At 43.8% G+C, this 26,049-nt stretch overlaps 2 protein-coding genes across 3 annotated transcripts in view; one reads left to right on the top strand and one right to left on the bottom strand.

Annotated features, from left to right (window-relative positions):
* RNF14 (ring finger protein 14) overlaps positions 1-10,740 on the top strand; it is a 34,304-nt gene extending 23,564 nt beyond the window's left edge. Inside the window, exons 10-12 of the transcript XR_011145372.1 lie at positions 3,207-3,446; positions 8,244-8,347; positions 10,631-10,740. The gene's annotated coding sequence lies outside the window, so the exon portion shown is untranslated. The remainder of the gene's footprint in view (positions 1-3,206; positions 3,447-8,243; positions 8,348-10,630) is intronic.
* On the bottom strand, positions 8,511-18,687 carry GNPDA1 (glucosamine-6-phosphate deaminase 1). 2 transcript variants are annotated; one of them, XM_068979616.1, is made up of 6 exons: positions 18,564-18,687; positions 15,244-15,345; positions 13,572-13,754; positions 12,403-12,587; positions 10,594-10,768; positions 8,511-9,920 (listed from the first exon to the last, which is right to left on the bottom strand). In XM_068979616.1, exons 1-6 carry the CDS (start codon positions 18,685-18,687, stop codon positions 9,820-9,822), a joined length of 870 nt encoding a protein of 289 aa, XP_068835717.1. In that variant the 3' UTR covers positions 8,511-9,819. The 2 variants fall into 2 exon arrangements, with proteins under 2 accessions (XP_068835717.1, XP_068835718.1); XM_068979617.1 differs by lacking the exon at positions 15,244-15,345.
* Between the last annotated feature and the right edge of the window lie 7,362 nt (positions 18,688-26,049).

Genomic DNA, 26,049 nt, shown 5'->3' on the forward strand with positions numbered 1-26,049 from the left:
AGTCGATTTCTAGGTCTTTGTAAATAGGTGATATGGAGAAACCTATAGGTAGCAGAGGTTTGCCAGAGGACTTGAGTTGTGGACAGATGAATTTACTATGTCTGATGGTTATCTCAGTGGAGATGTTAGGTAGGCAGTTGGATATTCTGCTGTTCAAGGGAGAAATATAAATATGGGAGGCTGGAGGTGTAAATATCAGGCTGGAGATGTAAATATCAGGCTGGAGATGTAAATATGAGAGTCAGTGTATAGATGGTATTTAAAGCCGTAAGACTGGATGAAGTTACCAAGAGAGTGAGTTTTAAGAGAGAAGAGGTCCAAAGACTGCATCTTATGACACCCCACATGCTAAGAATTCAGGGTGATGATGAGGAACCAGCAAAGGAGACTGAGAGTGACCAGTGAAGTAAGAAAATCAGCAGAGTGTGATGTCCTGGAAGCCACGTCAGATGTGAAGGACAGAGTGGTCGGCTGTGTCAGATACTGCAAATAAATCAAGTTATATGAGCTCTGAGAATTGACTTGGAAATCCATTTAGAGGTCATTGGTGACCTTGACAACTGCTGTTTTAATGGAGGGGATGAAAATCTGGAATGTGTTTGAGAAGGAATGGAGTATCTTCACAGTAATAAAGAAAATGAACAAACTGAAAATCAACTTTTCTTAGCTCCATCAGAGAATTGAGGTCACAGGGCAAACTTCCACAAAAACTAGAAAGACAGGAAAATGCAGAAAATACAGGTCTGCTTACCCAAAGTAGAAGTTGCTGGAGGCAATAATTAGGCTTTAAATGAATTGCTAGGGGGCTGAGTGTGGATTAGTGAGAGTTTAAAACTATGGGGAGCAATTTGTAACACATACCATATAAATTATTACAATTTAAAAAAAGAAACCTCCTGGGAGCTCATTTGAAGGGGACCCACCCATATGTGGGTTTTACCACCAGTAGCTCAACCATCTTGTCACTCTGAGGATGGCAAAAGAATCTGCTTCTGTCAGGTGTTGGCTGGTAGGGGGCTGGGGGTGGGGGGTGGGCTGCAGGGAGTAACTTTTGAAATAACCCCAGAGCTTTGTTTCCAGGACAGAAGCCTGCCCTCAAGGAAAATTGCTGGTGTCAAAGAGATGAAGCAAGCACCAGAACCAAACTCAGATGTGGCAGAAATTTTAGAATTATCAGAATGGGATTTTAAAACAACTAAGATTATGCTAAAGTCTCTGATAGAAAAAGTGGACAATGTGCAGGAACAGATGAGGAATATAAGCAAAAAATGGAAAACTCCAAAAGAGAATGGAAAAGAAATGCTAGCTATAAAAACTATCAGAAATGAATGCTTTTGATGGGTTCATGGGTAGACTTAACACTGCTGAAAAAAGAACCTTGCACTTCAAGATATGTCAATAGAAAAACTGAAAGAGGAAAAGGAATGAAAGACAAAAGATACAGAAAAGGTACAGAGTATCTAAGAACTGTGAGGCAGTTGCAAAAGGTGTGTTATGTGCATAATGGGAATACGAGAATAAAGAAAGAATTGGAGAGAGACTGAAGCCAGAGTATAGATAATTCCGGAAGTTTCTTACTGCAAAGGGAATCAGAATGAAGCTATTATAAGAGAGGACAAACGGTAAAGAGTTTTGTTTTTAAAGCTTGTTTTGTATTCTTGTAGGGGTGATTCAGGAAAAAAAAAGGACAGTTTGATGCTGTAGGTGTGAAAGGAGAGTTTCAGGAGCAATGCCCTCAAGGAGGCAAGAAAAGAAGGGATCTAGTACTCTTGCCTGGAAAATCCCATGGACAGAGGAGCTTGGTAGGCTGCAGACCATGGGGTCACGAAGAGTCGGAAACGACTGAGCGACTTCGCTCTCACTTTTCACCGTCATGCATTGGAGAAGGAAAAGGCAACCCACTCTAGTGTTCTTGCCTGGAGAATCCCAGGGACAGAGGAGCCGGGTAGGCTGCAGACCATGGGGTCACGAAGAGTCAGAAACAATTGAGCGACTTCGCTTTCACTTTTCAATTTCATGCATTGGAGAAGGAAATGGCAACCCACTCCAGTGTTCTTGCCTGGAGAATCCCAGGGACAGACGAGCCTGGTGGGCTGCCATCTATAGGGTCGCACAGAGTCGGACACGACTGAAGCGACTTAGCAGCAGCAGTGTACAAATAGAGGGATTGGACAAGGGACAAACCACAGGAAGAGGGCAAACTGAGGGCAAGGCTAGCAGGTGGGTGTATGTGGTGGTGGGAACCTGTGAAGTTCTTTACCACTTGCTTCTATTTTCAAGGTCAGAGAAAAGCTGGAGGAAGAGGGATTAGAGGCCATAATTAGACATTATGAATTAGGTCTCTTTAAGGAGACTGAAAGGACTAGGGGAAAATAGTTGTTAAGGACACTCTTGAGGTCCAAATTACTGCATTGTTTTATTTTTCCATTATTTCATAATTGAGGATTCTATCACAGTCTATTTATTGGAAACTTCTGCACCTTTCACTAGCATCTCATCACAGTAAGGATGTTAGTTCCCAGGAAAGAGGCATCAGAAAATATCCCAGAGAGGCATAGGGAATCAGGATTGCTACTTTACACTGGAGGGTCAGGGAAGATATCTCTGATAAATGACATTTGAGCAAAAGACCTGAAGAAGTAAGGGAGTAAGCCATGGATATATTGACCAGGGTTGGGGGTAGATAGTGGGCTAGTCTCTTGTATCCATCTGCAGTTTCTAAACATGTATTTAATAGGAGGCATGACACCCATTTGTTGGCATGCTGCTACTTTTTACTAAATGAAACTTTAAGCACATTGCATCCAACCCCTGAAATACAAATTATATATATACACTATCTTTTCCTTTTTGTGTATCACACTAAGGGTTTTACAGATTCACCTTTTTCTACTTAGCTGTAATATTTATTTTTAAAAAAATTTTATTGGAGTACAGTTTACTTACAATGTGCTCGTTTCAGATGTGCAGCAAAGTAATTCAGTTGTACATGTATTCTTTTTCAGATTCTTTTCCTATATAAGTTATTACAGAATATTCAGTAGATTTCCCTGTGCTATATAGTATGTCCTTGTTGGTTATGTGTTATATATAGTAGTGTGTGTATATTAATTCCAGGCTCCTAATTTATCCCCTGACCCTTTTCATTGTATTCATGGGGTTCTTGAGGCAAGAATACTGAAGTGGTTTGCTATTTTGTTCTCCAGTAGACCACATTTTGTCAGAACTCTCCACCATGACCCTGATGCTGGGAAAGATTGAGGGCAAGAGGAGAAGGCGGTGACAGAAGATGAGATGGTTGGATGGCATCACTGACTCAATGGACATGAATGAGCAAACTTGGAAATAGCGAAGGACAGGGAAGCCTGCCATGCTGCAGTTCATGGGGTTGCAAAGAGTTGGACACAAATTAGTAATTGAACAAGAACCCCAGCATTTCCCTTTGGGTAAATATAAGTTTGTTTTTGAAATCTCTGAGTCCGTTTCTGTTTTATAGTTATCTTTCATTTTAAAAAATTAGATTCCACATATAAGTGATATCATATGATATTTGTCTTTCTCTTTTACTTCCTTCACTAGTATGAAAATCTCTAGGCCCATCTATGTTGCTGCAAATGACATTATTTTGTCCTTTTTATGGCTGAGTAATATTCCATTATATATATGTACCACACCTTTATCCATTCCTCTGTCAATGGACATTTAGATTGCTCCCATCTCTTGGCTGTTGTTAAATAGTGCTGCGGTGAACATTGGGATGCATGTATCTTTTTGAATTATGGTTTTCTTTGGATATATGTCCAGGAGTGGGATTGCTGGATTTATGGTAGTTCTGTTTTAATTTTTAAAGGAAGTTCCACACTGTTCTCCATAGTGGTACCAATCGACATTCCGACCAACAATGCAGGAGGGTTCCCTTTTCTCCATAACTTCTCCAGCATTTATTGTTTGTAGACTTTTTGGTGATGGCCATTCTTAAAACATCCTTGTTTTTGGCAACAAAATATTCCAGTTCTACTGCAATCGCTGCTCAAAACATACATTAATGATTGCTTCTCTCCAAGAAGCCCTGAGTAGCATCAGAGGCCCAATCTGGCCCAGGAGTATACATCCCACCTGATCTGCACGAGAGCTGGTTGAAGCATGATGACACTGTTGCTGGGAAACACAGACCTTGGAAAGACAGATTAAAAAAATTTTTTTATTCTTACTATTTTTTAAATTTTTACTGGTGTGTATAGTTGATTTATAATGTGCTGTACAGCTGTATATCTGTGGTACAGCAAAGTGAATCAGCTTTATATATACCTATTTGTTGTTGTTGTTCAGTCACTAAGTCATGACTTTCTGTGACCTCATGGACTGTAGCACACCAGGCTCCTCTGTCTTCTGCTGTTTCTCAGAGTTTGCTCAAATTTATGTCCATTGAGTCAGTGATTTTATCTAATCATCTCATCCTTTGCTGCCCCCTTCTTTTGTCTTGATTCTTTCTCAGCATCAGGGTCTATTCCAGTGAGTCAGCTCTTTGCATCAGGTGGCTTCAGCTTCAGCAGCAGACCTTCCAATGAATATTCAGGGTTGATTTCCTTTAGGATTGATTGGTTTTATGTCCTTGCAGTCCAGGGGACTCAAGAATCTTTTCCAGCACCACAGTTCCAAAGCATCGATTCTTTGGCTCTCAGCCTTCTTTGTGGTCCAGCTCTCACATCCATACATGACTACTGGAAAAACCATAGCTTTGATTATATGGACCTTTGTCAGCAAAATAATGTTTTTACTTTTTAATATGCTGTCTAGGTTTGTCATAACTTTCCTTCCAAGGAGCAAGCATCTTAATTTCGTGGCTGCAGTCATTGTCCACAGTGATTTTGAAACCCAAGGAAATAGAATCCGTCATTGCTTCCAATCTTCCTCCTTCTATTTGCCATGAAGTGATGGGATCAAGATGCCATGACCTTAGTTTTTTTAATGTTGAGTTTCAAGCCAACTTTGTCAATCTTCTCTTCGACCTTCATCAAGAGGCTCTTTAATTCCTCTTCACATTCTGTCAGTAGAGTGGTATCATCTGCATATTTGAGGTTGTTGATATTTCTGCCAGCAGTCTTGATTCCAGTTTGTGATTCATCCAGCCTGGCATTTCACGTAATGTACTTTGCATATGAGTTAAATAAGCAGGGTGACAATATACAGCCTTGATGTACTCCTTCTTCAGTTTTGAACCAGTTTCATGTCTGGTTCTAACTGTTGCTTCTTGACCTGTGTACAAGTTTCTCAGGAGACAGATCAGGTAGTCTAGTATTCCCATCTCTTTAAGAAATTCCCAGTTTGTTCTGATCCACACAGTCAAAAGCTTTAGTGTAATGAAGCAGAAGTAGGTATTTTTCTGGAATTCCCTTGCTTTCTCCATGAGCCAACAAACGTTGGCAATTTGACCTCTGGTTCCACTGCCTCTTCAAAACCCAGCTTGTACAGCTGGAAGTTCTGGGTTATACTGCTGAAGCCTAGCTTGAAGGATTTGGAGCATAGTGCTAGCATGTCAAATGAGTGCAACTGTATGGTAGCTTGAACATTCTTTGGCATTGTCCTTCTTTGGGATTGGAATGAAAACTGACCTTTACCAGTCCTGTGGCCACCGCTGAGCTTCCCAAATTTGCAGCACCTTAACAGCATCATCTTTTAGGATTTTAAATAGCTCAGATGGAATTCCATCACATTTACTAGCTTTGTTCACAGTAATGGTTCCTAAGGCCCACCTGACTTCACACTCCAGGATGTCCAGCTGTGGGTTAGTGACCACATCATCATGGTAATCTGGGTCATTAAGACCTTTCTTGTATAGTTTTTCTGTGTATTCTTGTCACTTCTTGTTAATCTCTTCTGCTTCTATTAGGTCCTTCTGTTTATATCCTTTATCATGCCCATCCTTGATGAAATGTTCCCTTGGTATCTCCAAATTTTTCAGAGATCTTCAGTCTTTCCCATTCTGATATTTTCCTCTTTTTTTTTTTTGCATTGCTCATTTAAAAAGACCTTCTTATCTCTTCTTGCTGTTCCCTGGAACTCTGCATTCAGTTGGGTATATCTTTCCCTTTCTCCTTTGCCTTTTGCTTTTCTTTCCTCAGCTATTTGTAAAGCCTCCTCAATCAGCCACTTTGCCGCCTTGTATTTCTTTTTGTTTGGGGTGGTTTTGGTCCTGCCTCCTGTACAATGTTATCAACCTCCATCTATAGTTCTTTGCACTCTACCAGATCTAATCCCTTGAATCTATTCATCACCTCCACTGTATGATTATAAGGGTTTTGATTTAGGTCATACATGAGTGCCCTAGTGGTTTTCCCTACTTCCTTCAGTTTAAGCCTGCATTTTGCAATAAAGTCTCACGATCTGAGCAACAGTCAGCTCCAGGTTTTGTTTTTGCTGACTGTATAGAACTTCTACATCTTTGGCTGCAAAGAACATAGATTTCGGTATTGACCATCTGGTGATGTCCATGTGTAGAGTTGTCTCTTGGGTTGTTGGAAAAGGGTGTTTGCTATGACCATCGGGTTCTCTTGACAAAACCCTGTTAGCTTTTGCCCTGGTTCATTTGTACTCTAAGGCTAAACTTGATTGTTATTCCAGGTATCTCGACTTCCTACTTTTGTATCCCAATCCTATGATGAAAAGAATATCTTTTTTGGTGTTAGTTCTAGAAAGTGTTGTAGGTCTTCAGAGAACCAGTCAAACCAACTTCAACTTCTGCATCAGTGGTTGGGCACAGACTTAGGTTACTAGGATTTTGAATGGTTTGCCTTGGAAACTAACCAGTATCATTTTGTCATTTTTGAGATTGCACCCAAATACTGCATTTTGGATTCTTTTGTTGACTATGAGGGCTATTCCATTTCTTCTAAGGGATTCTTGCCCACAGTAGTAGATATAAGGTCATCTGAGTTAAATTCACCCATTCCAGTCCATTTTAGTTCACTGGTGTCAGTATTCACTCTTGCCATCTCCTGCTTTACCACATGCAATTTACCTTGATTCATGGACTTAACATTCCAGGTTCCTGTGCAGTATTGTTCTTCACAGCAGAAGACTTGACTTTCACCACCAGACACATCCACAACATAGCGTCATTTCTGCTTTGGCCCAGCCATTTCATTCTTTTTGGTGCTATTCATAATTGCCCTTTGCTCTTCCCCAGTACCATATTGGACACCTTCTGACCTGGGGTGGGGTGGGGGGCGTCATCTTCTGGTGTCATATCTTCTTGCCTTTTCATACTGTCCATGGGGTTCTCCAGGCAAGAATACTGGCCTGGGTTGCCATTTCCTACACCACTGGACCATGTTTTGTCTGAGCTCTTCACTATGACGCATCTGTCTTGAGTGGCCCTGCACGGCATGGCTCTTAGCTTCATTGAATTATGCAGGCCCCTTCACCACGACAAGGCTGTGATCCATGAAGGGGACATATACATCTACCCACTCTTTTAGACTTTTTTACCATGATAGATTTTTTTAAGATCCTGAGTTCATACAGACATCTCCGTTTAGCATTCATCACTAAATCCTTTCTCATTTCATTGAGATTTTTTTCCTATTAACATGCCTACTTATAATGTAATCCCTTCTTTATGAAATAAACAAAATGTGGTATATATCCATACAATGAAATACTCTTCAGCAATAAAAAGGAACAGACAGTTTGCTACATGTTATATGGATAAACATCAAAATATTATGCTTAGTGAAAGAAGCCAGACCCAAAAGATGTCATGCTGTATGATTCCATTTATATATGAAATGTCCAACAAAGGTAAATTTATAGAGACAAAGCAGATGAGTGGTCACCTGGGCTGGGGTAGGATTAGGGAGCTGTGGGGGATGATGGAAGGGGCTGTGGTGAGGAATTGTAAAAGTCCACAGACTTAATAAAAGTCATTGAATTTATATTTAAAACAAGTGACTACTATGGGCACATATATTAGTAACAGTTGTTAAAAAAGTAAACCCTATTTTCAGCTTCTACTCATATCTCAGTTGGTTATGTTGACCCAAGATGTTCCATTGTATTGACTTTTAACTAAAAAAACCTTAAAACCTGTTTTCTGTACCCTGCAGTCGGTACATCCCTCCTGGTCACAAGTCTGCCTTATTCTATTTAACAGCCACATATTCATTGGGATGTCAAGCAGAGCCAGAAGCTGACCATTTATTGCTCATCGCTCATCTGTTCATTCCTACCATTTTTTCACACAGGCACTTCATTTTTGTGAAATATTTTGGTTATTTTCCTCTCTGGTGTTTGAAGAAGAGATCAACAGTTGCTGTGACTGTGACTTCCTGCTGAGCTGCTATGAGGAGTGAGTGTGGTGCTTTACTCACTAGCTGTTCTCAAAACATAGAAATATCAACCCAGGCCAGCTTCTGACCTCTGGGGGAGGAAATCCACAAATGACACATTTTACTTGAAAATACTGGATTTAATAGAAAATATCACATTGTAAACAAGTCCATTGATCCATTAGCTTAAAACAGAATGGCAGCACAATCACGTATAAAAGCTAAAGGTAAAACACTGGTACCAAACACAGTGCTTAAAGAGAGGCCTGAGCCAGGCTCTGAAAGATCTTTCCCAGAAAAGAGGTGGCAGCAGCTTCCAGCTGGCACAAAAACAGGGAGGAGCAGGCAGCATCCAAACCGTCAAGGCATAGAAGTAAGAGGAAAGCAGAGCAGTAGACTCATTTTGTGAACAAGGAACGAAGGAGAAAGGGGCAAAAGCATTGTGTTTTCTCATGTTCTGGGAACATGAGGCCATGCCACAGGAGCCCCCGAGGGTTAGAAGGATAGGGTATTTTATGTGGGGAAAGGATATTAGGCAACTTCTAAAGAAGTTGGTATGTTTTTGGCGCTCAGCTCTTAGGGGTGTAGAACATGTCACTTGTGTGTTTCTAAACTAAGCTGCTTGCCCTGGCCCCATAACCTTGGCTGAATACAGCTTTGAACTTGACAGTGTCTGTTGCCCCTGTGGACCTCCTCCATGAGTATGAGAGGTTCCACAGTGAGACTTTGGAACAAAACACAGGACTCCCATGGGAAAAATGTTTCCACCTTCCAGTGCTGGAAGGTCCCTGTGGGAGGGGAGTTTGATGTGGCTGGGTCAAACCTGAAGCTCTGAGTTTATCAGAGAAAGCCTTCTCTCTAGCCCTACCCACCCAAATCCTCTCTCAGAGTCCTCTGAGTTCAAGGAAGGGCCAACTGAAAGAGCAGGGAAAAAAAAGGGGGGGTGAGGGAGAAAGTAAGGGATAGTTTCCTTCCCATGGCCTCTGTTATTGACCAAAGGGACTGCTTCCTCATACTGATTTTAGACACAGTATTTATTACTTAATCTAAAACAGTGATTCTCAAATAAGGGGCAGGTCTGTTCAAGAGGGACTTTCAAGACTCTCCAGAGAGGTTCTATCCAATATATATAAGCCCTTAACTCCCTCCCCAATTGAGATTCAGTGCACATGATAGAACTTACTGATGGGAATGTAGTATACATACGAACAGTGTCAGAGACAGAACAAAAAGCTAAAAACCCCTAGTCAGTGGGGCAAACATCAAAATTATGGAGTGATTCCTTTTTTTTTTTTTCTGATTAAGAGTAAGTTACAAACAAGTAGCTAAACTCTTATGACCAGACTCCAAGCTGCATAGCCAAAAAACTTGCCCACTTATCTGGAGTAACCATACTAGATTAAAGAAATACAATTCTGTCATCCTAAAGACAATTTCCAGAAAGATCCGCCTGTCCCAATGAGGTACTTGATACTACAGTGATTAGCACAGGCTAATCACTGTATGGTTTCTTAGAAGACTGGCTTTTCTCTATTTCTTTCTCTTTGATACTGTACAAGGGGTCCACCAATTTGTTATGAACAAGCATTAAACCTACAAAAAATTAAAAACAAAAGTTGTTAATGCAGGTAGAGGCAGAGTTCCATTATCAACAGTAACGTCCAGGAGCTCTCAAATTTTGTCCTAGAACTGGTACTCATCATCATTTTTCTGTGGGCCCAAATGATGAACATCTTAAGAACAGGAAAAGAATTTGTTATTCCTATTAAATGCTAGAATCCATGGGACTTTTATAAATTCAGTCTGTAGGACAGTCGGCCATTATAAGTTGGCCATTTGTTCACCAAAGAACAAATTCCTATTCTCCTGCTCAGTAAATGAGGATTTTCATGTTTGAAGCAGTGAGTGTCCTCTTTAAGTAGAAGAAAAAAGATCTTCATGACAGTTCAGTGCCTTGACTAGAAGGAAAAGGCCTGTATGAAGATAAAAAGCCTGAGGCTCAGTATCACTGCAAGGAGTTTACCAAATTGCCCTAGAACTCCAACTTTGATTTCATTCTTTTCTCCTCCTCAGAGCAAGTAGGTCTCCCAAAATGGACCCTGACAGTCATGGATGGAAGAAAACACTGTATTCTGAGAGGAGGGTTTGATTTTTTTTTAAAAATCACAGTTCTGAATTACAGTGGTCAGAGCATGCAAGCTAGATCCACCATTCACTCCCGGCACATCTGAAGGTGGCTACCTACTCTGACCCACCTCACCCTCACCTTTGAAATACTTGACAGTCTTCACTTTCAACTCCAGGGTAGCATCCTCGTCGCACACAAACACTGTGCGGGGATGCTGCTGGAAGGCAGACACGGTCCACATGTGGTTCACCCCCTCCTCGATGGCCTTGTACAGAGCAAACGCCTTGTGAGCACCTGTGATGAGGATCATCACCTGGGGATCAGAAAACAAGCCTGTGATGGAGGAGAAGGAGCAGCAAAACGGAAGTCGACACCTGAATTCTAGTCTGGCCACCCAAAATGATCGTAAGGACTGCTGTTTCTATGTCGTTTTAAGTCTTTAGCACGGGGCAGGCACACTGCGCTCCATGCTCTACGTGCCTTATCACACGAGTAGCCTGAAGTGGGGAGCATCATTATCCCTACATAAGGAAGTAGGTTCTGTGATGGGGGTTTAAGTAGCCTGCCCCAGGTCATTTCTAACCTAGAGTCCATGCTCTTATCCACCACGTAATTGTGCCTTCTGGCACTTCTGGTGATGTCTGTGAAAGTGCCCTGTGAACATATGTCCCGTGCACACTGAGGCCCACACCTTAGGTCCCAGGGCTTCTAGGCTGGGTGAGTTTTCAGTGACAAACTGAAAAAGGGGTCACAATCGGCACTGTCTACAAGGAGGCCTTGGAAGCAATGCTGAGAGTTATCTGTGTGGCTGCTAAGGTTGAACCCAAATAAGGCTGCCCCTTAATCTGGTCACTTTTCAATTCAGAGTTTTAGACCTGCTCATGTGACTTAGAGTAATGCTTTTTGTCTAAGTAAAACAGGCACAGACTCCCCTCGATGCTTAAAATATCAAGATGTCAAGTGTTGGAAAGTGATTATAAATAGCTCTCCATATACCCTTTCATTGTAATTCACTTGTATCATGGAGTTGTGAGCAGGATCTACTGTTCCTTGCTTGAAAGATGAAGAAACAGAGGCACAGAGAAATGTGACTCTTTGTTCAGGACGCCAGAATTCATTTTCAAAAAGAGAATTTCCAGGTTTTCAGCCCCAGGTCCTTTCTGCACACTGCAGGAAGAGCCCTCAAACCATCAAACCACACTATTTACCAAAACCAGCAAAATGACCTTCCTAGGTACTGATTCAAGGTTACCCAACAGAAATCTGCTGCCATTGCTTGTTTCACAAAAGTTCATTTTAGACAGGGAATCTTTTTCACTGATTTACATGTTTGTTAACAGACTTGGGCAAGGAAAGTTGAAGCTAAAATTTCTGTAGCTTCTTTTCACTGAATATACCAGAAATGAAGAGAAAAAGCTTCTAATGAAAATAAGGAAACTGGAACCACAAAAAATTCTAATGATACCCAGATTTCTATGGAAAGACTTACTAAATTCAGGTCAAGATACTATTTCCATCACACTTCTCCACATTTATGAATCTCTGCACACAGGGCTTTAAGCACAAGCATCTTGCAGTTGCAGGGGGAGCTCCCTTCAAGCAGTGACTGACCGCCACCAACTGCAGGGAACCAGAGGGCCCCCTCAGTACCTGGGCAGGTACAAATTCATATTCTAACATTAGTGGTACTGGGTAAGCAGAGACTAGGAGCCTGCGGCTTCCTGGGAAGTCACTGCTGAAAGGTTACACCTCACACTGGGAAGAACGGTTACTTCCAGAGAAGAACAGTGAAGGGTCTCAGTTGGGACTTTAGCCTTATTTATTATGTCTTCATTTTTAATAAAAGTGAATTCAGGTGGTACTTGTATAGTTAAAATCAGCAGCAAAAAGACAAGTCTAGCTCCCCCCACCTACAATGAAAGGCCTGTGGATCCCTTGCACCCTTACCTCTCTAGCATCCATGACAGTGCCCACACCCACTGTCAGGGCCATAGTGGGCACCTTGGCAAGATCTCCATCGAAGAACCGAGCATTGGCCAGGATGGTGTCCATGGCCAGCGTCTTCACACGGGTCCTAGACACCAGACTGGAGCCCGGCTCGTTGAAGGCAATGTGTCCATCAGGGCCGATGCCTGCCCAAGAGAGATGGGACAGCCCTGTTGGTGCCAGGGATCCAAGACTTCAAGAATGGACAATCCCTCCTTCCCCACGTGGGGTCTGAAAAAAATCCTTGAAAACCGTGTATCTTACCTCATTCAGTTAAGATAAACTTTAAGCATCTGACCTTCCCCCCCTTGTTTCTAGCTGAGGCATACACACATTGTTAACTTGCTAACCCCCTCAGAAAGCTAAGGAGGGAGCAATTCAATAAGCTTCTGCCCCCCAGGTGATCCAAGTGTAACTTTTCTCTCGTCTGCCACTAGTCATGGGTCCCGCTGCTTAGACAGAGTCACACTGAATAAAACATACACAAGGCCTGGAAAGGGGCTTCCAGGTTTATATCTCAAAACATGAGCATTCCTAGCCTCTTCCTCCCCACTTTGAAGTAAAGAAGGATTAAATCTGGAGCAGTAAAAAACTGTTCAACTTCAGCCTCCCACCTCCACCCGCTGTGGGTGACTCCAGAGGCCATGACAGACGGAAGTGTAAGAGGGCAGCTCAGCGTAGGGACACCCTCGGTCCCCACCCTCTCTCTGCTGCTCTGGCTGGCTGACCCAGGGCAAGTCACAAAGCTTCTCTGGGGTTCAATTGCTGTTTATAGTGTGCTGGGGTTGATGGTAGAATCTTTTAGAACTACATGAGTCTGATTTTTAATGTTTAACTGATTGATCAGCCAGTTCCTGTGACTGATCCATAAAACTCCTAACTAGGAAACAGAGAGAATCTGAGTCCAAATCCAAATACCTCACTTTAGATAAGACACTGAAGAAGAGGAGATGCCCCAGATCACAGTTTCTGAGCAGCAGGGGCTCCCACTGTGCCTTCCCTGCCACCTCAGGCCAACAAATGACTCTTGTCACTGGCACAGAGAGGAAGCTGTTTGGGAGACAGGCATGGGTCTTGTCCTCCTCATGTGTTCCAGCCACCCTGGACACCTGCTGCAGTGTCGAGCTCACCTCCAACAAACAGCTCAATCCCGCCCGCAGCCTTGATCTTCTCTTCAAAGACATCACATTCAGCCTGCAGGTCAGCTGCATTCCCATCCAGGATGTGAGTGTTTTCTGGGTGGATGTCAATGTGCTTGAAGAAGTTGTTCCACATGAAGGAGTGGTAGCTCTCTGGGTGGTCTCGAGGAAGGCCTGTGGGGCCATGGCTGTACTCAGTCATGCCAGGCTGAGCCAGAGTCTGCCTCCCAAAGATGTCAGGATACCTCCTGACCCCCAGAGACACTTTCAGGGAAGAGCCTATCAGGGAGGCTGGGGCCCCAGCCCTTCTACCCCCAGCCACTCAGGATAGGCTGAGCTGGTATCCTTGTCTGCTCAAGACCATGGGACTAGGCCCTCATTCTGATCTCCTTTCACAGGGGAATGGCCAGAGGCTGCAGGCCAGGGTCATTCTGGGCCACTAGAGGTAGACTAGCCTCCTAGGGGTAAGTACTGGGTCCATCTAGGGAAGGAAGCAAGCATACCCCTTACCCTATGCCTCCTACCCCACCATTCATTCCTAGTTACACCCTGCTCAGCCTGAACCCCAACTTGAACGCCAGGGGGCTGGTGAGAATTAATTTCAGGGCTTCCCAAAAAGGATATTTTTCAGTCAAGAAGAATGTTTAAAATGCATGTTTCAGGGGCTGGATATGGAGAAGGAAATGGCAATCCACTCCAGTATTCTTGCCTGGAGAATCCCATGGACGGAGGAGCCTGGTAGGCTGCAGTCCATGGGGTTGCTAAGAGTTGGACACGACTGAGAGAGTTCACTTTCACTTTCCACTTTCATGCATTGGAGAAGGAAATAGCAACCCACTCCAGTATTCTTGCCTGGAGACTCCCAGGGACAGGGGAGCCTGGTGGGCCGCCTTCTATGGGGTCGCACAGAGTCGGACACAACTGAAGCAACTTAGCAGCAGCAACAGCAGCAGCAGGGGCTGGGGGAGTGGGTAAATGGGTAGTTGATGTTTAATAGCTAGAGTTTTCATTTTGCAAGATAAAGAGAGTTCTGGAAATTGGTTGCACAACAGTGTGAAAGTACTTAACGCCAAACTATACACAGAAAGACAGTTAAGATGGTAAGTTTTATGTTATGTACAATTTAAACAGAAGAACCCCCTTTCAAGTGAAACCATTACAAGATGATGGTAGGTGGCACAGAGGATGACAGGAGTCCAAGGTGCCACTTTTCATCAGTAGGAAGGACACCAGTCTCAGCTCCCCTCCTGGTATACTTGGCAGGAAAGGGACTGGAAGATGCAGTAGAAAGTCCAGACACAGACACTGGGGGGACACCACCCAGCCATGGGACCCCAGATCCCATTTGCAGTCATTTGTTCCAGAAAGAAAGGGCATGGAGTTGGGGAGGAGACGGGGGGGCAATATGCTAAAGTTTATCAAGTGTCTGCTCTGTACAAGAAGCTTCCACATCTGTTATATCACTTAAGCCCAAAAGTCAGTTTCATTAGCTTCATGTCATAGCTGAAGAAACCAAGGCCTGGAGGATATGGTATCACCAATTGAGCCTACCATCAAATGTCACTGGTTCCGAGATGTCCCCAGTCCTCTCCTGGCTGATCCTGTGAGGCAAGGAGTACGACTTTCCTGGAATCAGGTAAGACCATGAAAGACAAAGACTCACCCACATACTCATCCATGTTGAAAGTCTTCACATATTTGAAGGACAGGTCTCCATTCTTATAGTATTCAATCAGTTTCTTGTAGCAACCAAGTGGGGTGCTCCCTGCAAGAGAGGCCAGAGCAATGAACCCCCTTCAGCTTCCCACTCCTGGAAGCCCAGAGGGCAACCAGGAATGAATCAGGGGTGCTTCACTAGGAATACCTGTCAGATCTGAAGTCCTACCCAATGCTCAATCCCAACTGCCATCCATTAAGTTGCTGGTTTAATAACCTATTTTCTCCCTAGACTGCAAGCTCCAGGAGGGCAGGGCTATGTTTGTCTTGTTCACTGCTGAATCCCTAGCACTGAAAACACTGATGATTGAAATGACTGTGATTAGCACCTGAGTAAATGTCAGACTTAATTACCAACACGATATTCCCTGAGCAACCAGTACGTGAGAGGTACATTATGGGCATGCAGAGAAGTAAGAGACTCAGCAGCCACCCTGGAGGAGCTCACTGTCTAGGAGAGGGGACACATTACACCACGTAATGTCAGCCGTGGTACAGGCCAGGCTGTGGGTTCGGGGAGACTTCCCCTTGGAGCAGCAAACTCAAGTGCAGTCTCATTAAAAAGTCAATCATAAACCCATGAAGAGGCAAGAGGACTACTGTAGATTAAGAAACTAGATATGCATGGAGCCTTGACTGGACATTGGATTTTTTTTTTTAAACTGCAAATAAATGTGGACAATTACAGGGAAAATTAATATAGTTTGTGTATTAGATGACACTGAAATGATTTTTAATTCCCCTAGGTATGACAGTAGTATTGTGGTTATATAAGAGAATGTCCTTGTTCTGAGGAGTTATGTGCTAAAGGACTTAGAGGTAAAAGACTTAAAGGATCTCTGGACCATTCAAGTGGCTTATAAGGAGTGTGTGTGTGTGTATAGACAGAACATGAGCCACAAGAGAAGAAAGTAAATGTGGCAAAATGTTAACAACTGGTGAATCCAGGTAAACAGTACCTGTTCTTTCACCTTTTCTGAATATGTGAAACTGCTAAAAATAAAAAGATGGAAAGAAAAAAGCCCCACCCAAACCAAGTCATTCTTTTCATAACCCACTAATGACTTCTTATTTCACTCTGAATAATAACCAGTCCTAACAAAGGCTCTATATAACCTGGCCCCTGGCTGCCTCCCACCCGCCTTAGGAATCCTGCTTCAAGCAGTTTCACCTCAGGGCCTTTGCACATGGGGTTTGTTCCCTTTGCCAACAATGCTACCCTACCAGTATCTGCACAGCTCATTCACCTCTTTAGGGCCTTTACTCAGAGACTTTCCCTGCCCCCATATCCAACACTGTAACTCCCACCCCTTCCTGAACATTCCCTATCACTTTCCCTGCTTCATTTTCTCCTCTCTTATCACCTCTGTATTTTGCTAATTCACTTGTTTATGATCTGTCTCTCCCACTATAAGCTTTAGGAAGGCAGGAATTTGTGTTCTTTTTATTCATTGCTGTATCTCTGGCATCGAGAACAGTTTGGCATACAGCAGGTATTCGAAAAATATCTGCTGAATGAATGGCAGCAGCCCCATTCACACAAAATAACCAGCTTGTCCCTGTGACATGGTCTTAGCTATGCCTGAGCTACACAGCTTCCCTGTCCTCCCCCGAACTTCGTCATGTCCATTTTCCAAACTTCTAGCCTTCCCATCAATCCTGTGTGTTGTTGTTGATCAGGCACTAAGTTGTGTCTGAGTCTTTGCGACCCCATGGACTGTGGCACACCAGCCTCCTCTGTCCTCCACTATCTACTGGAGTTTGCTCAAATTCATGTCCATCGAGTCAGTGATGCTATCTAACCATCTCATCCTCTGACACCGTCTTCTCCTTTTGCCTTCAATCTTTCCCAGCAACAGGGTCTTTTCCAGTGAGTCAGCTCTTCGAATTAGGTGGCCAAAGTACTGGAGCTTCAGCTTCAGCATCAGTCCTTTCAATGACTATTCAGGGTTGATTTCCTTTAGGACTGACTGGTTTGATCCTGTGAGCTCCCCAATATCTAGCCAATAAATTCCTTTTCTTCTTAAATTAGCTAGAGTAGGTTTTGGTAACTTCCACCCAAATCCCTGATTGGTGCTTCATCTAATAGAAGGAGTATTCCAAGGAACCCACATGGAAATGCTGTGCTGGTTCAAGTGTGATAGTAAGGAAGGGGCCAGGCCCTCAATGGCCCTTAATACCATTCTGAGGGGGCTGGATCTATTTTGCAAATGACGGGGCAATGGGGAGGGGTTTCAGCAGAAGCCCAGACTCCAACCTAGCCTGGCTGTACAGTTAGAAAACAGATGTTAGTGCAGCCCTGTCCTAGTCTCAGATGTTAGTGGTTTCACAGGCACCTGCATATACTGTTCCCACAAACCTCTCGAGCAGAGATGGGGAGACTTCAGCCCACAGGCCAGACCTAGCGTACTGCCTGTTTTTGTAGCATTCATAAATTAAAGGACAGTTTAAAAAACAAAAGAATATTATGACATATGAAAATTATATAAGCTCAAACTTCAGTGTTGGTAAAGTTTCACTGGCAGACAGCCATGCTCATTTATGTATTGTCTATGGCTGTTTTTGAGCTACAAGGACAGAGTTAAGTGATTGCAATCACTGGTTGTATGGCCAGTGAAGTGTAAAATATTTATTATTTGGCTGTATATAGAAAAAGCTTGAAGACTCACCCAATAGTATATGGGCCACTGAGGCAAATCCACCCCACCTCTGAAAGAAATAATCAGCACATTTGCCTTGACGAGCTAGTCAAAATATCCTCCGATAAAGGCACCATTCTGATTTTTTCCGCAAAGAAATTGGGACTGTTTTTCACTTGGGTTCTATGTTTAATTAAGCCTTACAGAAACTGCTTTGAGTGACTATCTTCTCAATTCTCCCAAAGATGGTGCTTAGTTACTAGCACTATAGGTGCAGAGAAGAGAAATTAATTCATTACATAAAATGTATGTCTTAAGGTATTTGGACTTAATTCTGTTAAGGACACTTGGCTCCCAAGGCTGACTTAGAATATAGCCTAAAAATCAGTTTTTCGTGCCTAACCAAGATCCCTTCTACTCCAGGATTCTTCAGGCGCAGACTGCAACAAAACCAACCCGAGGAAGCTAGGTCCTCTGTTTTGTATGCTCAGGGCGCAGGGGAGTTGTTCATTCATAAGGGGCAGTACCTCAGAGCCCTCCTTGCAGTTCCTTGTCTGAATGAGCCTACCTACCTGGACCCTTGAGAGCCCCTAATGCCTTTGCCCACTCTCCCCACCCCACAACGCACCAGTAGGGAGCCCCAGGGTGAAGTACTTGTCTGGCCCTGGGTTAAACTGGATGATGCGGTTCCTGATGTATTTGGCCGCCCACTCACTGGCCTGAGAATAGTTGTCCAGGATGATGAGCTTCATCGTGTCCTGCAGAGGCAGGTGACAGAAAGACTCATTGGTAAGACATAAGGAGAAAGGGGTGGAGGTGGTTGGGATGGAGGGGTAAGCCCCTTTCTCTAGGCTGAGCCAGGAAGAGGAAGGCTCTTTTAGTTCACAGGAATGTCAAAAAGCTGGGCCAGTGCCTCCACCACCCAGCAGGAGGCGCTGCTGCGGGACAGACCTGGGGTCCAATCTCGGTTCCTCTATTTTATCACTGCAGGACCTTGGTTAAGGATCCAAGTTCTTTGAGCCTGTTTTCTCTTAACGTGAAAATGGGGACAACAGCACCTACCTGAGAGATTTCATGATGGTGAATATTAAATGAGAAAATGCCTGTAAACCACATAGTATTCAACATAATATGTTGGCTAGTATCTTGTAGCTCGACCCAGGCCCCCGTTCCCCTTCTTGATAACCCTGGCTAGATGCTATGCTCTACCCTTGAACAACAACTCACTAAACAGGTCATGGGATCATCTTGGATCACTAGAGTATGTGGCGGACTGGAGAGGTGTGTTCTCTTTCAGTACCAGAGAGGGGTGCTCCTACCGCCCGGCCTTGCTTTGTGAATCCTCAGTTTCCACCAAAAACACCGCGTAAAGGCAATCACTCAGGAATGAGGGCGCTTACTCCTCCCCCAGCACTGCGGTCAAATCAGAGTGGGAAGGCCCGGGGCTGAAGGTGGCTGGATCTGCGATTCATGGGGTTTTCCCCACGAACCGAAGTCCCCCCCCCCGCCCCCCCCGAATGGCAATCCCATCGCCCTCCCAGGGAGGAGGTCCAAGCAGATCGCTAGGAATCCCGGCCCCGGGGTGCCGGAGGCTGGGCAACACCCGGACCCCGCCCGCGAAGAGGGTCCCTGCGGACCCCGCTCCCCACTTACGCAGATGCCTCCCGGCGGCGGCGGCAGCGACTGCGCCGGCAGCCCCGCCCCGCGCGGGTCATGTGGCTGCAGGTCACGCGGTGGCGCGCTCGGTCGGCGGGGTTGATTCTGAAGGGCCGCGGGAGATTCTGCCCCGCGGGCCAGGGGCCGCCCACTCTCATTTGAGTTCCGGGGCGGAGTAGGCCCGGGTGGCGGCGGAGAGGGTGGTGGGTACCTGGGGACTGGTTTGGCGGAAGAGAGAGACGGGAGGGCGTCCCAGGTTGCTCCCAGGGATGCAGTCTCCCGGGCGGGGGTTCTGGGACCAGGTTTTCAGTTTTGGGGGTGAGGCCGGGGAGGAAGAGCAGAATCGCTTCCTCTAGGGCTGAGCTTGTCTCTGACCTTTATGTTTTTAGATGTCATTTCCTTACCTAGTTAGTACTGCTTTTTTTGTTTTCAATATAATTGGATTTTTTTCTACCTCTAGGGAAAAAAAAATAAGATCAATCTTTGCAGCAGTATAAACTAGAGAAAAACGTAAACTCTTGGTGTCCTCTGTCATGTTAACGGTTTAGACTACCTCCTCAGTGAATTTTCCTTACGATCCTTATATTTTACAGAAATGAGAACATACCAAACGGGCCATCCCAAGGCAGCTGGGCGCCCTTGTCTTGCAGTTGCCCTGACTCTCCTCGCCCTTTCCTTTTGGGCCCCGCTGCGGCTCCATCTTCTGGTGAGACCCTGATGAGCTAACACAAGTTCTGGGTACTTGTTCTTTGGCTTCACTGTTGGTGTAGGGTTTTTTGTTTGTTTGGTTTGCTTTATTTATTTTTTATTTAGTTAGAAATCTCATCTCGGCCTGAGGATTGCAGATGTTTCTCAGTGAGGTTCCCACCCTATCTCCAGATACTTCAGATAATAGGCTGCTAGTCAGCAGCTAGTCAGTTGCCTTCAGATAGGTCTAGGAAGTGACCTTAATTGGGCCTGTTTCCCCAGAGTTGGGCTTCCTTCGTAGCTCAGTCCTTAAAGAATCTGCCTGCAATGCAGAAGACCCAGGTTCAATCCCTGGATCAGGAAGATCCCTTGGAGAAGGAAATGGCAACCTTGCCTGGAGAATTCCGTGGACAGAGGAGCCTGGCGGGCAAGAGTCAGACATAATTTAGAGACTAAGCCACAACCACCACCCCAGAGTTACCCTTTCTGTAGGGAACCAGTATGGGTGTCTGTTAACTCTGGAGTCCGCATGGGGACTAATCAGAAAGGCCTGGATTTGAATTCTGTTCTTGCCAATATCCACTTCTTGAGTGAGTGACTCAAGCCAATAATCCCTCTTCCCCAATTCTTAATTTTCCTCTCTGGAATTTGGGGATTGAGTAGAAATTAAGTAATACTGACCTCATGTGGCTGTTGTGAGCATTAAATGAAAAAGTGAGCTCTCCATGTCCATGGTTCCACATGTGCAAATTCAACCAAACTTGGATAGAAAATATTCGAAAAATAATTTCTAAAAGTTCCTAAAAAGCAAAACTTGTGTTTTGCTGTGTACCTGGCAACTGTTTACATAATATTTAGGTTGTCTTAGGGATTATAAATAATCTAGAGGTGATTAAAATATACAGGAGGTTGTATATAGGTTATATGCAAATACTGTGTCGTTTTATGTAAGAGACTTGAGCTGGTGTGGATTTTGGTATTTGTGGGGGTCCTTGAAGCAATCCCCTGAGAAACCGATGGCTGACTATATTATCATAGATCCATAATACCCCTTATTTCCTCCTCCCCTCTTTCAGTTCAGTCGCTCAGTTGTGTCCAACTCTTTGCGACCCCGTGAATCGCAGCATGCTAGGCCTCCATGTCCATCACCAACTCCTGGAGTCTACCCAAACCCATGTCCATCAAGCCATCTCATCCTCTGTCGTCCCCTTCTCCTCCTGCCCCCAATCCTTCCCAGCATCAGGGTCTTTTCCAGTGAGTCAACTCTTCTCATGAAGTGGCCAAAGTATTGAACTTTCAGCTTCGATATCAGTCCATCCAATGAACACCCAGGAATTATCTCCTTTAGGATGGACTGGTTGGATCTTCTTGCAGTCCAAGGGACTCTCAAGAGTCTTCTCCAACACCACAATTCAACAGCATCAATTCTTCGGCGATCAGCTTTCATCACCGTCCAACTCTCACATCCATATGTGACTACTGGAAAAACCATAGCCTTGACTAGAAGGACCTTTGCTGGCAAAGTAATGTCTCTGCTTTTCAATATGCTATCTAGGTTGGTCATAACTTTCCTTCTAAGGAGTAAGCGTCTTTTAATTTCATGGCTGCAGTCACCATCTGCAGTGATTTTGGAGCCCCCAAAAGTAAAGTCAGCCACTGTTTCCACTGTTTCCCTATCTAGTTCCCATGAAGTGATGGGACCAGATGCCATGATCTTAGTTTTCTGAATTTTGAGCTCTAAACCAACTCTTTCACTCTCCTCCTTCACTTTCATCAAGAGGCTTTTTGCCATAAGGGTGGTGTCATCTGTATATCTGAGGTGATTGATATTTCTCCTAGCAATCTTGATTCCAGCTTGTGCTTCTTCCAGCCCAGCGTTTCTCTTGATGTACTCAGCATATAAGTTAAATAAGCAGGGTGACAATATACAGCCTTGACGTACTCCTTTTCCTATTTGGAACCAGTCTATTGTTTCATGTCCAGTTCTAACTGTTGCTTCCTGACCTGCATACAGGTTTCTCAAGAGACAGATCAGATGGTCTGGTGTTCCCATCTCTTTCAGAATTTTCCACAGTTTATTGTGATCCGCACAGTCAAAGGCTTTGGCATAGTCAATAAAGCAGAAATAGATGTTTTTCTGGAACTCTCTTGCCTTTTCTATGATCCAGTGGATGTTGGCAATTTGATCTCTGGTTCCTCTGCCTTTTCTAAAACCAGCTTGAACATCTGGAAGTTCACAGTTCACGTACTGCTGAAGCCTGGCTTAGAGAATTTTGAGCATTACTTTACTAGCGTGTGAGATGAGTGCAATTAAATACTCTCTAATCTAACCTTCTGCCCTCAGACGCCTCCCATTCCATGCCTGGGTTTAAACTGTTACCCATACTCATCCTTCCATCCTCTTGTTTTGGAACTAAAGTTATCTAACTAAAAGAATTGTGAATACACCCCTCACCCCAATTTTTTTGTTTGTGAGTTCATCTATATAGTCTCTGTTCCTTTTCATTCCTTCCTGTCGTGAAGGCAGTTGTGATACCTGGAGCTGGGGAAGCCATATTATAACTGTGAGGCAACAAGCATGAAGCTAGATTGGAGGATAGAAAGAACTTAAGTCTTTGATATTTGACAAGTGCTAGACCTCCTACAGTTGACTCATTGGAAAAGACTCTGATGCTGGGAGGGATTGGGGGCAGGAGGAAAAGGGGACAACAGCGGATGAGATAGCTGGATGGCATCACTGATTCGATGGACGTGAGTCTGAGTGAACTCTGGGAGTTGGTGATGGACAGGGAGGCCTGGCGTGCTGCGATTCATGGGGTCACAAAGAGTTGGGCATAGCTGAGCAACTGAACTGAACTGAACTGAGACCTCCTACCGGAGAAGGCAATGGCACCCCACTCCAGTACTCTTGCCTGGAAACTCCCATGGACGGAGGAGCCTGGTAGGCTGCAGTCCATGGGGTCGCTAAGCGTCGGACATGACTGAGCGGCTTCACTTTCACTTTTCACTTTCATGCATTGGAGAAGGAAATGGCAACCCACTCTAGTGTTCTTGCCTGGAGAATCCCAGGGACGGAGGAGCCTGGTGGGCTGCCGTTTGTGGGGTTGCACAGAGTCGGACACGACTGAAGTGACTTAGCAGCAGCAGCAGCAGACCTCCTACTCCTGACTTCCTCTAAGGAAATAATAAGTATCTGTGTGGGATATTTATTTAAGCCACCGCTGGTAGAGTTTCCTGTGACTTAAGATCAAAAACATGACTCACTGTTACAGCAGATGACTCAGGTTAGAAGAAAGGAGATACCTTTCTTCTGTATGAATCTTTCTTCTAATAAAATCCAGGAAAGTTTAGAGCTGTCAGTGAGGGATGTAGAACCAATAGAAAACAGACACAAAGCCCTGTTGACATCAGTTGAGCTGTCTAGATCTAACCATATCTGAAGCCAAATATATCTGTTGGGTTTAAGTTGGGTGAATAACTGATTACAAAAATAAATATCTTTATTCCCCTGAGGTTAGTTATCAGATACTCTGGAAGAATATTGAGGTATTAATTGCTGCATAACAGATTATCCCAAAACTTAGTGGCTGAAAACAATAATTACAATAAGGGCTAAAAAGAAATGTGCTATCAAGTCATGAGACCTGGAGGAAACTTAAAATGTGTGTTATTGAAAAGACTATGTATTATAATATTCCTTCTATTTCTTTTTCTTTTCTGATTGCTGTGGCTAAAACTTCCAAAACTGTGTTGAATAGTAGTGGTGAGAATGGGCACCCTTGTCTTGTTCCTGACTTTAGGGGAAATCCTTTCAATTTTTCACCATTACGGATAGTTTGCTATGGGTTTATCATATATGGCCTGTATTATGTTGAGGTCTGTTCCTTCTATACCTGCTTTCTGGAAAGCTTTTATCATAAAAGGGTGTTGAATTTTGCCAAAGGCTTTCTCTGCATCTATTGAGATAATCATATGGTTTTTATCTTTCAGTTTGTTAATGTGGTGTATCACATTGATTGATTTGCAAATATTGAAGAATCCTTGCATTCCTGGGATAAAGCCCATGTGGTCATGATGTATGATCTTTTAAATATGTTGTTGGATTCTGTTTGCTAGAATTTTGTTGAGGATTTTTACATATTATAATATTCCAACCATATGACTTTCTGGAAAAGGCAGAAGTATGGAGACAACAAAAAAGATGTTTTCCAGGAATTAACAGGAAACAATGGAAACAACAGGGAGGCTGGGATGAATGGGTACAGAGATTATAGGGTAGTGAAACTATTCTACGTAACACTGTAGTGATAGATACATGTCCTTCACTGTACTTTTGTCTAAACCCTTGTACAAGATTGAACTCTGATGTAAACTGGACTTCGGGTGATTATAATGTATAGGTTCATCACTTGTAACAGGTGCACCACTTTGATCAGTAGTATATTGAATGAAGTCTCATGAGAGACCCTGAACCAGAATCACTCAGCTAAGTCAGTCCTGAATTCCTGACCCACAGAAGCTGTGAGGAAATAAACATTTGTTGTTTAAAACTGCTGCATTATAAAGTAATTTGTTATGCTGCAGTAGATATCTAGCACACTCAGGAAAATTCCACAGGTGGGATAGATGTTGAGCAAGAGATCCAACCCCTGTTTTCTGTCCCCCGTGCCTGGGGGTGCATCGTCTGACCCAGCAATGACTCTCCATTCCTCAGACCACACCTTCCCATGTTGTGCTGCCTTCGGCTGTGTTTGTGAATCCCTTGCCAAGGCTTCTGCTGTTATTCTCTGTCTTCTCATTATCTGAGGCCATGTCTTAATCTCCATTTCCTATAGCTCTTTCTCACCTTCTTTCTGATCTCACAGCTTATTCACTGATCTTCGCATTTCCCATACCACCTAGCTCAGTACCTTGCGTGTAAAAGTCAAAGCCCCACATGTTTCAGAGCACTGGCTGTAGACCCCAGTGGGTTCAGATACTAGATCACCCACTTATTAGCTGGGACATTTTCTTAATCTCTGTGCCTCAGTTTCCTCAACTGTGAAGTAGGGAAACTCCTTCATGGGGTTGTCATGAAGTTTAAAATAGACCGTCACATGTAAAGCACTTGGCACTATGCCTGAACATGGCAGCTGCTCCATAAATATCACTTATTAGGTAGAATCATACAAAATTGTCATTTTTATGGATTAGAAACCAAATACTGTCCATTTTACATAGTTTAATCCCATATTATTATTGTGGTGGTTGTTGTTCTTGCATCAGAGTTATGTTCAGAGAAACAATCTGGTGACCAAAAGCAATTAGAATTGTTGTTAAGGTCTCTAGAGGAATATCAAAGACAATCCAAATCAGAACTCAGAGCACCTTTTAAAATTCTCCTTGCCTCATTCCTTTTACTGCTAACCAGGAAACCTTTTTCTACTGCTCATTCTAAATTCCTAACTAAAAAAATCTGCCCCAACTCCCCATCGCACATAACCAGCCAAAGCAGGTGACTGCCTCACCCTTCCTTCAACTTAACGTCCATTCTCCTTTTCCTTACAGTAAATTTCTGCCTTTTTTGATGCAGATACCAGAGTTTGGCTTCCCAGTTGTTCTCTTTTCCTCTCTCTCTCATTCCAAAAACCCAGATATGATACTGCCAAAAACTGGCTTCCTAGAGAGCAGGTGAGAGGGGAGCAACTAAGAAGGCAAATGCAAAATTTCTTTTTCTCTGTTTAAAAAAAATATGGTAAAAACAGCATAGAGTTTACCATCTTAATCATTTT

Source organism: Capricornis sumatraensis, chromosome 9 (genome assembly GCF_032405125.1).
Source record: "Capricornis sumatraensis isolate serow.1 chromosome 9, serow.2, whole genome shotgun sequence".
NCBI lineage: Eukaryota > Metazoa > Chordata > Mammalia > Artiodactyla > Bovidae > Capricornis > Capricornis sumatraensis.